A 15,841-nucleotide genomic window follows, 5' to 3' on the forward strand; every position below is an offset into this window, starting at 1 on the left:
CCTATAATGGGAAATAATTTCAAAAATAATATATGTATGTATAACTGAATCACATACACACAAAAAAAATTATACTTTTTGAAATTTAGTAATGTTTATCTTTTTGCCAGTTTTTCTAAATGTCCTATAGAAATCTAATAACAACATATGAGATTCAAAATTTTAAATATATTTGTATAGGATATAAGATTAATATACATTAATTAAATATAAATCTGTTATATGTAAATTATTAATGACATCATTCAAGATGCTTTTTTCTGCACTTGATAAAATAAATATTCTCAGAGAAATGTTAATATGTCATACTATGATTATATTTTTTCTTTCCTCTTATATTCTGATTTTTGCTTTATGCATCTTTGCTTGATATTGTATCTAATGGTTTATGATGTTTATCTTCTTTGTGAATTGCACCTTTTATCATTAAAAGTATCCATCTTTGCTTCATTAAAAATAAAAATATAAATAAAAGGAAAAATTAAAATGAATAAAAATTAAAAAGTAATGCATGTAAATGAGCATGCATGAGTTTACATGTTCTCCCTGCCTGAGTAGGTTGTTGCAATTTAACCAGGTTATTTTCATGATGCAGAACTTCTGAAACGATGAACATTTCACAAATGATGAGGACTTCAGGGACCTTAGCTAGCTGTAATGGATGGTGATATCAGGACCCTGTTCTCCAGCCTCTTTCGCCCAAGGATGGCACATCTCTCTACTCCCTTGTGTTTGTCTCTGGCACTGCATCTGCCACCTGATGTTAGGATAATCAATTCAGGTCTTTCTCCTTTGCTAGATGATGAAGTCTCTGAGGGCAGAAGTTTTCAGTTCTTTCTGTTCTCTGCATGCAAAAATGTTTAATGAACGAATGCACGGTTGTTTCTTGCACATCATTACAACCCACTCGAAGCAGTTTATAAATGTGCCTTTTTTTTTTTGCTCATGTCCTGGCATTTGATTCCTTAAAACTGCACTTTCCAAGATGGTAGCCATCAACCACATATGCTTCTGAGCTGTTGAAATGTGTCTACTCTGAACTGACATGTAAAATATTAGGCTTAAAGCACTGGGTTTCAGAGACTTAGCACTACAACAGGTAAAATATCTCTTTGTATTTAAATATCAACATTTCATTCATAATTTTATATTGATTATAGGTTATAATGGTATCATTTAGGTTATATTTAATACTATTAATTTAAAACAAAATCGGGGTGGGGGGAGGTGGTTAACCCATTTTGAATGAGTAACTACGTCCAGGACTGCCCCGGTGGGCCAGAGGCTAAAGCTCTGAGCTCCCAAGCCAGGGTGCCTGGGTTTGATCCCTGGTTGGGGAACTAGATCCCACATGCCAAAATTAAGATCCTTACGTCTCACCTTCCTACACGCCACAATGAAGAGCCAGCACGGTCTAATAAAGAATTAAATATTTTTACAGAGCTATGTCCAAACCTGTTTCAAATAACTATTAAGACACTTGAAGGTAAATGGATGCTTTGTCTGATTTATACCTAAACCCACACTCATCTCAGATGTACTCCTTAAACTCTGATATCCAAGGTTCATAAAAATTTTTTTCATTTTTTAAATTTTAATTGAAGGATAATTGCTTTATTGTAACACAATTTTTTGATGAAACTTAAAGTTCCATAGTCCCTCCAAAAGGAATATGTAGAATAAAAGGAATCTCTGCTGAGTTAAGACTTAGGCTCTGAAGCAATACAGTTTATAGATATGTAATGCAATCTATATATGTAATATTATTTTCCTAAGTAACCACATTAAACAAAGTAAAATGAGTGATGTTAAAATATATTTTTCCAATGTATTAAAAATATCACTTTAATATAAAAAATAAAAATTTAATGAGGTATTTTACTTTTTATATTGTTTTCAAAATCTTGCATATATTTTACTAGCATATCTCAATTAATATGTTAAACTTTAACTAAAAAGTTTTGATTTAAATTTATATTTTATCATTGCAAAAGTCAATTCCACACCCAAGTTGCTCTAAATATACTAAGTAGTTTTCCAAAAGTCTAAGTGAATATCAGCTTTTATATTTAATAAAAGTCATGAAATTAAAAGTTCAGTCTCTCATTTTTCAAGTACTCTAGTGGCCACAGTACATGGCAGATGCTCTGGAGCTATGAGGGACTAACCTGGTAAGAAGTCAGGCTTTACAGGTTACCAGTTGCTTAGCGAATCACCAAGCTTCAGTTCTAATCGCTTGTTAGAGACAGACCCACATTCCACATGTTTTAACTTCTCCCAGCAAAACTAGCAACAGAAGAGAAACTAGTTTCCTGCTTCATAACAGAGGTAGCGAAATCATTGCATCAGTTAATAACAATCAGAAGCAACCTAAACGCCTAAAGAATGGTAAAATGCATTTAACTAATCCGCTGTAGCCATAAAATTCAATAAATTATTATTAATATTGGTTAATATAACTAAGAAAAAAAATATTATTGTGAAAAGATCAACTGCTGAGTGCGCGCACAAAAATAAACGTGTAAGGAAGGACCTCTCCTCAGGGACTGACTGAAGCAACAGGATGGGGGCGGGGATGGAGCGAGCACACGCATTCAGCTTGTATTTCTGGACAGTTATTGTCCAAAACTGCGTTTCTAAAACAAGCTATTACTTTTGAATTTTAATGAGAAAACCCCATGTCTGCTTTGAAATAACTACATTTCTCCCTCATTGCCTGCACTGTGATTTTAAATATAGCTTAAAGGTACTCTACTAAGGAGAAACTGATACACGGAAATACTACCAGAACACAGAAGACGCCGCCTCAATCGCTGTCAGTTAGCGGTTTCCCGCCGGTCAAACGGAAGCAAAACCGCCCTTGACGTCATAGAAGGCGGTCTCTCCTCGTTACCATGGTGAAGTTGACGCGGCCATCTTTACTGTGGTCGAGCCACACCGAGCGTTTCCCGGAGAGGGTGGTAGAGCGCCGTAGAAAAGTTTTCAGAATAAGAGGTGAGAAAGGAATCATGCGCCTCAGGAAGGACCAAGGACAGAAAGCATTAGTTTAGTTAGGAAAACATAGAGGCGCAGATGCTGAGGATTAGCGGAACGATTCAAACAGAGTAGAGAGGTTTCTGCCCGGAATTTGAAAGTTGTTTCCGTTGCTCGGCGGAAGTGTGGGTCGGAAGAGGACGACTTGAAGAAGCCGCTCTCCGCTGTGTGGCGACCGGAATCATGTCGAGTTTGGCGGTGAGAGACCCGGCAATGGATCGATCACTGCGTTCCGTGTTCGTGGGGAACATTCCGTATGAGGCGACTGAGGAGCAGTTAAAGGACATTTTCTCGGAGGTTGGTTCTGTTGTGAGTTTCCGGCTGGTATACGATAGAGAGACGGGCAAACCTAAGGGTTATGGCTTCTGCGAGTACCAAGACCAGGAGACCGCACTTAGTGCCATGCGGAACCTTAATGGGCGGGAGTTCAGCGGGAGAGCGCTTCGGGTGGACAATGCAGCCAGTGAAAAGAACAAGGAGGAGCTAAAGAGCCTAGGGCCTGCAGCGCCCATCATTGACTCACCCTACGGGGACCCTATCGATCCAGAAGATGCTCCTGAGTCGATTACCAGAGCAGTCGCTAGCCTTCCCCCGGAGCAAATGTTTGAGCTGATGAAGCAGATGAAGCTCTGTGTCCAAAACAGCCACCAGGAAGCTCGAAATATGTTACTTCAAAACCCTCAGCTGGCTTATGCGCTGTTGCAGGCACAAGTAGTGATGAGAATCATGGATCCAGAGATTGCTCTGAAAATTCTGCATCGTAAAATTCATGTAACACCACTCATCCCAGGGAAATCTCAAACCGTTTCTGGCCCTGGCCCTGGCCCTGGACTCTGTCCTGGACCTAACGTTCTGCTGAACCAGCAAAACCCCCCGGCCCCTCAGCCTCAGCATTTGGCCAGACGACCTGTGAAAGACATCCCTCCTCTGATGCAGACCCCTATCCAAGGTGGAATTCCACCCCAAGGCCCAATGCCCGCCGCAGTTCCTGGTCCTGGCCCCTTAACTCCTGGCGGAACAATGCAGCCCCAAGTTGGAATGCCAGGGGTTGGTCCCGGGCCCTTAGAGCGGGGGCAGGTGCAGATATCTGATCCCAGAGCTCCTATGCCTCGTGGGCCCATGACTGCTGGTGGCCTGCCTCCTCGAGGACTGTTAGGGGATGCTCCAAATGACCCACGTGGAGGGACTTTGCTTTCAGTCACCGGAGAAGTGGAGCCCAGAGGCTATCTTGGCCCACCGCATCAGGGTCCTCCAATGCACCATGCCGCTGGTCATGACAGCCGGGGCCCTTCCTCACATGAGATGAGGGGAGGGCCCTTAGCAGATCCTAGAATGCTCATGAGTGAGCCCAGAGGACCTATGATAGATCAAAGAGGGCTGCCTATGGATGGCAGAGGCAGCAGAGACTCTCGAGGGATGGAGACTCGAGCCATGGAAACAGAGGTCTTAGAGACACGGGTGATGGAGAGAAGAGGAATGGAGACCTGTGCAATGGAAACCAGAGGAATGGAAGCGAGAGGCATGGATGCAAGAGGAATGGAGATGAGAGGCCCTGGCCCCAGTTCGAGAGGCCCTATGACTGGGGGAATTCAGGGTCCTGGTCCTATTAATATGGGGGCAGGTGGTCCTCAGGGACCCAGACAGGTTCCCAACATTTCAGGGGTGGGAAACCCTGGACCTGCCATGCAGGGGGCAGGTATGCAAGGAGGTGGCATGCAAGGGGCGGGCATGCAAGGAGCTGGCATGCAGGGGCCGGGCATGCAAGGAGCTGGCATGCAAGGAGCGGGCATGCAGGGGCCGGGCATGCAAGGAGCGGGCATGCAGGGGCCGGGCATGCAAGGAGCGGGCAAGCAAGGTGGAGGGCAGCCTAGCAGTTTTAGTCCTGGGCAGAGCCAAGTAACCCCCCAGGATCAAGAAAAGGCAGCTTTGATCATGCAGGTTCTTCAGCTGACTGCAGATCAGATTGCCATGCTGCCTCCTGAGCAAAGGCAGAGTATCTTGATTTTAAAGGAACAAATCCAGAAATCTACTGGAACTTCTTGAAATGTTTTAGAAAATATTTGGTGGTAGTCTTACAAAGGTTTTCTGTAGCGTAGAGGATGGGTAGGTGTGAAAAGCTGAGTTCTGAAACCCCACACTTGAATAGTTGGGGTTTCTTTCCTTCCAGAACCTAATCTCATTTCTTGTTGTCTTTTCCTTTATTTTTAATTGTGGGATAGGGGGTGGAGGGAGTGGGTCTGTTTACTTTAATTCCCTGTAAATATACAAAAATAACTGAACATGATTATATACCAAATAAGGTTACAAAGGTTATGCAGTATTATTAAATGTGTCTACAAGGTGTTTAGTCCATTTTAAAAATACTGAGTAAAACAATGTGAAAACTGCATAAAGACTAAAAGATGACCTGTTCAAATGGTAATATACTAAGATAGTTTAACATGTTTGGTTGTGTAAGAAAATAAAGATGTTTACCTCAGAATTACAAGATGTATTTTTTTTGTAAGCCATTTAAGATACACCTATTTCAGGGGCAATAGACTGCTGTATTGGTTTAAGCATTGTCTTACTATAACTTTTGGAATTACTTCAGTATGTTAGAGCTAACCAGTTAATTCTCAACTTGTGGTATTTGCTTTTTTTTTTTTTCTGAAGCTAAGGACACACCTTATTGGCATGCTGTTTTATTTATCCCACCCTTCCAGCAATATTTTGGCCTAGCCTTGAGCATGATTTTGCTAAGACAGTTCTCGAGTCAACTAAGTTACTTAAATCTGCTCTGATGAGACTGTATCTCAGTAATGTCCTATTTGTCAATAGTCTTGAATTAATTGAATCTAAATAATTCTCTCATGTTCTTCCCCAAAATCATTGTGTAGGGTCTAGTTGATCTGGATGAATTATACACAGTATTGGACTGTTCTTAAATAATCCATTATTTTCTTAAATAGTGGAAGGCTTCATGCAGTAAAGCTCTCAAGTTTCCTAGAAACTCACTTCCATTACACAGATGGTATCCATCTGGCCAACCAAAATCAGGAATTAAAAATTTTAGTCTCAGGAACATTTAAAATGCCGTTTAGTTCTTATTTCAAAATTTGCTTATCTGTCACCATTTTATCAGAATAATTGATGCCCAGGTTTAAAGGTATTCTTGTAGCCTGAAATATGCTCAACTGGTTATTACTTTCCTTTTACAAGCAATAAATAAAGCCATTTAATTCTAATATACATATACCCATGAGACATTTAAAAATCAGTAGGAGGGAGGTGGGGCTTACCAGGTACCTTTACAGCTAGTACCTGATTTATCTTTAAGCCTTTAGGACGTGGAGACAAACATTTGTATGATAGAATAAGTAGTAATTAACAGAAATAACCCAAATAACACCCAGAAACACCGAAGTAACCAGTTGATCTTAGAAGAATAAAAGCCAATACAGAGGGAAAAAATAATACAGAGGAAATGGCAGCCCACTCCAGTGTTCTTGCCTGGAGAATCCCAGGGACGGGGGAGCCTGGTGGGCTGCCGTCTATGGGGTCGCATAGAGTCGGACACGACTGAAGCGACTTAGCAGCAGCAGTAGCAGCAGCAGCAAGCCTAGAAATATTTTCCCTTTGTAAGGTTTTTATACCTTAAATGGATAATTGATTCTTAAAGTTTTGCTCTCTACGATGTTTCCTGCTACCTGTTTTACTGTTTTATTGTTCATACTGTTAATTTCCCCATGTTTTCTATATTTGTCCCCTTATTGGAGGGGATAAGACACTCCTTGACATCTCTAATAGTTCTTGTTAATATGAACTCAGAGTTGGCTAGGTTACTTCAAAATTGTAGTTGCTGTATCCCAAAGCTTTCACTAAAAGACTTTTAACTGAAAACCATTAAATTTGAATGTTCTTGTAGTAAAACGTGCATTGTTTAATGCAGACTGAAAAGTAAAATTTAGGCTGAGTTTAGTAAGTTAATCTATTGAGAGTTCCATGGGGCCTGAATACTTTTTTTTTTTTTCCTTTGAAAAAGCAAATCTAAAGAAATTACAGGAATGGATATAATTTTTTATAGTGATTATCTACATAAATACTTGTGTATTATATATCCAACCATGTTTTTTCTATGGTAGGTGTCAGTAGCAACATCCTGGATATTGAGACATTAAGCTTCCTGTTGTTTTTATTCCCCACAGAAAACTCTGTATCCCAGGAATGCCTTTTAGGTACTGTGACTTCATTACTGACAGCACTTGTTAAATTGTCATGTAATAATGGCAACCTACTCCAGTACCCTTGCCTGGAAAATTCCATGGACAGAGGATACTGGCAGGCTATAGTCCATGGGTCACAAAGAGTCAGAATCAACCGAGCTACTTCTTTTCCTTTCTCTGGTGGCTCAGATGGTAAAGAATCCACCTGCAATGAGGGAGACCCACCTTCAATCCCTGGGTTGGGAAGATCCCCTGGAGAAGGGAACAGCTACCCATGCCAGTATTTTTGTCTGAAGAACTCCATGGACAGAGGAGCCTGGCAGGCCCCAGTCCATGGGGTTGCAGAGTTGGATACGACTGAGCGACTTTCAGTATATTTTACTTTTACCCTCTACTCCCTACTCCCCCTTTTAGTAGATCAGGAACTCTGAACATGGACTCTTTTACTCATTTCTGTATTCACTTTATATAGCAAAAATTGCACATGAGAACAAAAATTTTATCAATTTTAGTGGGAAAAAATCCTATTAACACATGAATTTCCCCACAAATAAATTAGACAGAACAAATGAGCTGTGATAACTATTTGCATTAGAAAATAAATTAGATAATAAAAGCAATCACCTTTACTCTGCTAAGCTGAATAGATTTTTCTCCTCATTTCCCATTCACACATGGTCGGAGCCAGTACTGATGGAGAATAAGAATATAAGCAATACATGTCTACTACACTCAGAATCGTGTTTTAACCCTGACATCCTGCATTTTCCTATGTGTGAAAGTGAAAGTGAGGTCGGTCAGTCGTGTCGGACTCTTTACGACCCCATGGACTGTAGCCTACCACACTTCTCTGTCCATGGGATTTTCCAGGCAAGAGTACTGGGGTGGGTTGCCATTTCCTTCCCCAGAGGATCTTCCCAACCCAGGGATTGAACCTGGGTCTCCCAAATTATAGGCAGACGCTTTACCATCTGAGCCTTCCTATGTATAAGCAGACTACAAATAAAATCACAAATACACTCAGAACAATAGTAAAGGTAGTGGGGTGGAACACAGATTTGGAAATGCCACTTCATGGCTTATTCCTTTTGGACTGTGCATGTTTTTGGGAAATAAATGATCAGCTTTAATCAGTGCCTGCTCATCGTCCTTTCATATTATTGATTGATATCACAATATGCTTTAATATGATATCCCAAGACTTCTTGTTTGGGACCATTTGATAAGATACAAACAAGATAACCTGAATCTCAGGTAAAGGTAGGCTAATACAAGTGAGATGTATGACTAAGTAGAAAGCTTTTCTTTTTTAAAAAAATCTTAATACAATCACAGCTTGCAAAGCTTCTTGCTTTCCCACGCAGTGCTGGGACATTAGCTAAGCACACAGAACTTCGTTTCCTATGGTGTGTCAGGCCATTCTCTTAGGTCTGATGAGATTTAAGGATATTATGTGCAACAACCTACTGTGGCAGAGAAACTGAATTATCAGTTACATCTCACTGTCTTCTCACAAAAGAAACTTGACAGCCTCTTCGTGCTTTACACTGCCAGGTAATCACCAGATAGATTTCTGATTGGAGCTTGCTTTTCTCAATCTTTTGTTGAGAATGTAGTGAAGACCTAATTCATTTTAAGGAAATGAATATATTTAAGCTAATAAATATAACTAATGTTAGTACTATTGATAGTATTACTATTATATGATATTGATATCTAGTGTGCTAATATATTTCATATATATGTATACTTCAGATCTTAACTGAAACAGATCTTTTAATATTTTCATTTGCTTCTATGCACCTTAAAAGTTTTACTCCCCCAGTTGAAAGTTCAGTTTCACAGATAATTCATATTACAAATGACCTTTCTCATGAGATGTTAACAGACATATTTCTTCTTGATATTTTTGTACCACAGTATAAAGCTTTTGCCAGTAAGGGACATGTAATGTAACAAAGTGATTTGGGGTAGCATTGTCAAAAGTAACAAACCCAGTGCTTATTTGCTGTACGTAAAAATGCCAAAGTGTGTACCTAGAAAAAGACCCAAGATGTTCTGGTTAATGACAACTCTTTATAATTAGGAGTTGACTTAGCTCCCAAAGGTAGGTAACTAATTATCAAGGAGTTAGAATAAAATATATAACATTTTAATCCATAATCGATTTTGTATGATTCAATATGTATAAATCTGCAGACATCTGAAATCCGTCTCATACGTGTCACAAAGTCTGGTCATTTAAAAAATCTTATCTGCTTGATTACTTTTTTGTTGTCTTTCACAAAAGTAGACTGGTTAATTTCTTGGGCATCAAGTAATAAAACCATCAGTTTCCCACAAGTTATTTTATTTAATTAGCTATTTTAATCAAAACTTAGTTTTACTATGTTACTAATAATCAATAATTCTACTGCAAAAAATCTGTAGGCCACTTCAGTGTACCTGCCAGCCTTTGATTTCTTTCCTACCTCAAATGGATTTAAAGGAATTCGTACCTATTTAGGAATTTACTTATGTATTTATCCCTGAATATTCCACAGATAAAGATACAACAATGTCTCACTTCCCAGTTTATCTTAAAGGTTCACCTTAATAATACTCAAAACATGAGCCACATTAAAAATGTTATATTTGAATTAATGTGATGGAAGGACCAATATGAGCTCCCTAGGTGGCTAAGAGGTAACGAATTTGCCTGCCAATGCAGGAAATGCAGGTTTGATCCCTGGGTTGAGAAGATCTCCTGGAAAAGGAAATGACAACCCACTCATATTCTTGCTGGGAAAATCCAATGGACAGAGGAGCCTGGGATGCTACAGTCCATGAGGTCTCAAAGAGTCAGACACAACTGAGTGAGCATGCACACATGCACACAGGGACCTATATTGGCTTGCTTGGTGCATTAACCTTCATAAAGTCATATTCTGTATCTCAAATGTACATGTAAAATAATAGAGCAATACAAATAAGAAGGACCAAAAAATATTGCCAGACACAAACCTTGCTCTAAGAGGGTAAAAACAATCATCACCTATTAATAGAATATATTTGCTATCTTTAGGTAAACCTATAGTCAAAATAATTTCATCACTGTACACATACCAGACATCAGAGAAAAAAATCCTCATCTATTTTAAGAAACAGAGAAATTACAGTATTAAAATCTCTAGAATCACTTATCTCCCCACATCCCACCACCATTAATTTTGTCAGTTTTGTCCTGTAGAAAGGGACCCCAAATCTGTGTCTTGTAGGTCAGTTGAACCTGCAGATATGTTTTGTCTGACCAGTCAAGGTTCTCAAAAATTTTGAATTTGAATGACATATATGTTCCTATTTGTCCACAAGCCCACCTTTCCCTGAATCCCTGGATCTTATGCTAGGTTATTCATACAATTACTTGCCATTCCTTGTAATACTTTGAGTTTACAACTCCTGCTTTTACTCTGCTTTAAAACATAGCTATTAGATTTGATGGAAATACTTAATTTGTTATTTTTAGATACCACATATAAGTGAGATCATATAATATTTGTCTTTCTCTGATTTATTTCTTTTAGCATAATACCCTCTATATCTAACCATGTTGTCACAAATGGCAAGATTTCATTCTTTTTCTATGGCTGAGTAATATATTCCATTGTGTGTATATATACATATGCCTCATCTTTATCCATTCATCTATCCATGGACACTCAGGTTGCCCTTATATCTTGTCTACTGTAAACAGAAGAAATCTTGAGACCATAAAATCAACATGCTTATGTTTCAGTGAGAATGAACTGTCAACAGAATTCTGCTGCTAAATATTTTTTAAACTTCATCTATATGTTCCTGTGAACCAAAACGAAAGGACCATTACCACCAAAGCAGCTAAAAGTAACTGCCCTGCTTTTATTCTGTTAATTTATTTTCAGTAGTTTTATTGAAAATGGCATGAAAACCATATGCTCTGATCTGTGCCTTTAAACTCTGTCTTTGAACTCGATCATGACTGAAAGTGAAAGTGAAAGTAGCTAAGTGTCTTTGAGACCCCATGGACTATACAGTCAATGGAATTCTCCAGGCCAGAATACTAGAGTGGGTAGCCTTTCCCTTCATGATTAAGAGTGTAAATTAAGCAAATCAACTTTTGTAAATTAAGCAAATATGCTTTCTTTCCCTAAAGAAATGTTTACATTGTATTCAAGTAACTGAGCTCAAAACACTTCTAACAAACAACAACTAAATTCCAATCAAGGCCTTTCAAGAAGTGACATCAAAGCATCATTGTGAGGCTGTGAAGATGACCTTGGAACAGTGAATTTACATCTCTCCTTTTCACACGTGTTCAGACAACTTGTATTCTAGTAATCTGGGGCTTTGTTTCCTAGAGGGAAAACAAAATTTGCTTTATTAGAATGTTTTGGGAAATAATTTATAGACTCTTTGGTTGGTGGGGTAAACAGGTTTAGCAATTACTCCCTAGTAAGTGCTTTTGCTGGGAGGTACAAACTAGGCAAACTAGGAGCCTTGAACAAAAATATCCTAGATTTAAAATGGCCCAAAGCTGCCCTTCCTGAGGAATTAGAGCTGGATTATCCTGGGGAGAAAAGAGGCTTTTCTGCATCTCCTGTCCATTGTCCTTTTTGCCCAGGATGATTCATAAAGAGGAGGAAGATGGATGAGTTGGCTACTGACCCAGCCAGGGCCAGCCAAGGCAGGATTGTGAAACTCATCTGTGATCACTGTGGTGAATTTAGCAAATTACCAGGACTGAAAAATGTTGTTTCAACAGTGGGTAGAGTTTTTTTTTTTTTTTTTTTTCCTCTAAGCTCCACCAGAAATACAGACCTACTCTACATGCAACTGGCAGGCTGCTACCCCAAGCAAGCAGTGCCCTTTCCAGCTCATCTTCAGTTACTCTGTGAGTCCTCTTACCTGCCATACAACTAAAGATTTTTTTGTTTGTTTTAATAAGAAAAGGAAGAAAAATTCACTTACATTGATACAGACATGGAATGTAATTGTTTAAAATATTTTTACTGTAATATGCCTTTTTTATTTACACAGTGATCAAATATTTTGAAGTGATGAAAGGCACCTATAATAATGGAATTTCAGGCATCAGCCATAAGACTGGGGGTAGGAGAGAGATTTGTTTTTGAGGAAGGAAGATAGTAGCAAGAGCCTCTCAAATGTTCCAGAACTAACACAGATATCAGTTATAAGTTCTATGCCCTCTTTCGGAAGACAGAGTCATAGTTAATAAATAAAAAACTTCTATCAAGGAGCAAACTAATGCCAAGCACTTGACATACATCATCTCTAAGCTGACTAAACTCTGGAGGCAGTAGGGAGAAATATGCTTAGAGAAGTGATCTAGTTTGCCATGAGTCACACAGCCTGTAGGAGGTTGAAGCACCAGCTCTCAAGCCCTACTCTCCCTGTCACATCCTTTGGTGTTAAGAAGGAGACAGTGAGAGGACAGAATAGTTTTCATCCTGGGGATCGAATGTGAAGGGAACATCAAGCATCGTTTCCACTAAGTAAGAAAGTTTATCAGTCTAGAAAAGGTGATTTTTAGGTAATAATGAAAGATTTATATCAATCTTTTGTCCTCATTCTTCCAACTACTAAACTGGGGCTTTGGTAGAATAGAGAGAAATAAAATACAAAGCTAGAATGAAAACATTTATATGGAATAACAATAGATAATGATTTATAAGAATTACATAAAAATATCCACTGGATAGGTCTGGTCAATATCAAATTTAAACAGTACTGAGATTTATTTTTCCAGTCATCTCTTAAAAAAAAATGTTAATAATATACAGTTTACATGCCATAAACTTTACTCATTTAAAGCATTTCATGAAATATTTTTTTAGTATATGCATAGAGTTGTGCAACCTAAATTTAGAACATGTTCATCACCCCAGAAAGAAAACTTGAACTCACTAGCCTCACTTCTAATCCTCACTCATCTCCCTACTCAGCCCTAGGCAGCCACTGATCTGCTTTCTGTCTTTAAAAAAAAGTAGTCCTGCTATGAACATTTATTTGCAAATTATTGTGTGCCCATTTGCTTAATTTCCCTTGGGTATATACCTAGGAGGAGAATCACTCCATCATATGATAACTCTATGTTAAAGCTTAGAGGAACTGTCAGACTGTTTTCCAAAGTGGTTGTACTGCTTTATATCCCCACCGGCAACAAATGAGCATTCCAGTTTCTATACATCTTTGTCAACCCTTGTTAATTTATTTTTTATTATAACCAGAGGCTTCCCTGGTGGCTCAGATGGTTAAAAATCTGCCTGCAGTGCAGGGGGCTTGAGTTCTATCCCTGGAAAATCCCCTGGAGAAGGGAACAGCTACCCATTCTAGAATTCTTGCCTGGAGAATTCCAGGGACAGAGGAGCCTGACATGCTACAGCCCATGAGTTCCCAAAGAGTTGGATGTGGCTGAATAACTAACACTTTTTTTCTTAAACATGTGAAGGGAAATCTCCTTATAGTTTTGATATGCATTTCCTTGATGGCTAACAATCAACATCTTTTCATCTGCTATTAGCTATTTGTAGATCTCTGGAGAAATGCCTGTTCCATGTAATCTATTCACTATAAATAAAATGTATAAATAAAATAAAATGTTTTATGATTTTAGCATTTCTATTTTATGCAGTAGATCATCAGAAGACTGTCTCTAAAACAGGGGAAAAAAATAATTCTTTCATGACTGAAGAACTGACCTGAAATAGGAGGAGTCAAGTTGCAGTGGTAGAAGTGATGGTTTTCTGTTATATTTTTATACCTTTTTGGAAAATGTAGGTAATGATTATCATGGCTTATATCTCTTGGTGGGGTTGAGGACACATGAGCCCCAAATATGTCACCTTGGCATAGTGAATATGTTAAGCTGAAGGAGTATGAAAAAAAAATGGCAGAAGCAAGAAGGTCATCCTGACATCCCCCTTCTCCCCAGAAACAGGTCAAAAAACTCTCCTATGACAGATGCCTCCCTATATCCTAAGAAAAGGGACATCCTTATTTCTAAAGACAAAGGGATGCTGAGATCAACAGACAGGACTTGCTAATAAGTTCCCCCAGTTTGCACTTGACGTATGCTCTTCTGACCTACATACTTCTACTGTCCAATCTCCACCAAAACTAGCATGAAAATACTCAGGTTTCTTTATTTGGGTTTTCATTTCCTTACGAAGACTCTTGTGTCATGTAAAATGTATATTAAATAAGCACAGTCGTGTTTTTCTCCTGTTAATTTTTGTCAGTTTAATTTTCAGACCTAGTACATGCTAAGTCACTTCAGTCTTGTCCAACTCTTTCTGACCCTATGGACTGTAGCCCACCAGGCTCCTCTGTCCACAGGATTCTCCAGGGAAGAATACTGGAGTGGGTTGCTATGCTCTCCTCCAGGGGATCTTCCTGACCCATCGATCCAACATGCATCTTTTGCACTGGCATCCTGCACTGGCAAGCGGGTTCCTTACCACTAGCGCCACCTGGGAAGCCCTCAGACTCAGTAAAGGACACTAAGAGGGCTGAGGGAAACATCTTCACCCCAAGGTGAAGACATTAGTTGACTTTGAAAGAACAGAGGGCACTCTTCCAGGGAAGCAATGCAATATTAGATAGCATGGTCTCTTCCTGTGTTTAAATGCTGGTTCCAGCAATACTATCTATGTGACCCATTTGTTTTTCTCACTTTCTGTCTACCGAGTTATCTACTTTCTAGTGTGGTTGAGAAAACTGTCTGGTAGCACAATTTGTGCCATGCCTCTTTTTGATATGTACTAGACATTGACATTATCCCCAAACAAATAAAACTTGGGACACAGAACCATAAAGGGAACATGAAAACATGAGCAATCTCTGTTTATTGCACTGTATACCCTGGAAAAGAGAGAGAGAGAGGAATAGAGAATGGGAGCAATTAGCTCAGCTATGAGGACCTCCATCCATATCAGGAGAGAAGAGAAAGAACCTACAAGAAAAGTCTATTGCCAGAAAAGGAGGTATTCTAAACCACAGTGATCTGTTCTGTGTTTTGGATGAAAAGATTGTAAGATCAGGGCAGGAAAAGAAAAATATCACCTCTCTCCTTACCACTTTCCTTATATTCCCTTATATAGTAAAGCTGTATTTTGTACAAGAAGAAATCTAATACAACTTTAAAATGGTGAAGGCAATCTTATGCTGAAAAACCCTCTAACAGCTGACTCTGTTTGACCCAAGAGGTTTCAAGCTCCTGAAATCTTGTTTTAGACAAACCAATAGAAATGGAATCACAGTTTTATCTAGTGTGAGCTTTTATGGCTTATATATTTCTGTTTCCTATAGCTTTATTCAGTACCATAGGGGATAGATTTTAGAAACTCTGTTTTTCCTTATCTAAAGCAAACTTTAACAGTGCGATAAAAAAGTTTGAGAAAACATTTACACTATTTGTTATGGTATTATATCTAGAGTACACATATCTTAAGTGTTTTACAAATGAAGTATTCATATAAAACCTAGCCCTTTCCTTCATGCTTTCAAAAATGATACACACTATGCTATATTTAAATGGTACACATTACGCTATATTTACCTTGCAG

At 38.8% G+C, this 15,841-nt stretch overlaps 2 protein-coding genes across 2 annotated transcripts in view; one reads left to right on the forward strand and one right to left on the reverse strand.

Annotated features, from left to right (window-relative positions):
* PRKG1 (protein kinase cGMP-dependent 1) overlaps positions 1 to 15,841 on the reverse strand; it is a 1,293,658-nt gene that overhangs the window by 600,565 nt on the left and 677,252 nt on the right. The gene's annotated exons all lie outside the window — the stretch shown is intronic.
* Positions 3,169 to 5,503, forward strand: CSTF2T (cleavage stimulation factor subunit 2 tau variant). Its single transcript, XM_052660815.1, has one exon. It carries the CDS (start codon positions 3,217 to 3,219, stop codon positions 5,074 to 5,076), a length of 1,860 nt encoding a protein of 619 aa, XP_052516775.1. The 5' UTR covers positions 3,169 to 3,216; the 3' UTR covers positions 5,077 to 5,503.

Source organism: Budorcas taxicolor, chromosome 23 (assembly GCF_023091745.1).
Source record: "Budorcas taxicolor isolate Tak-1 chromosome 23, Takin1.1, whole genome shotgun sequence".
NCBI classification, from domain to species: Eukaryota; Metazoa; Chordata; class Mammalia; order Artiodactyla; family Bovidae; genus Budorcas; species Budorcas taxicolor.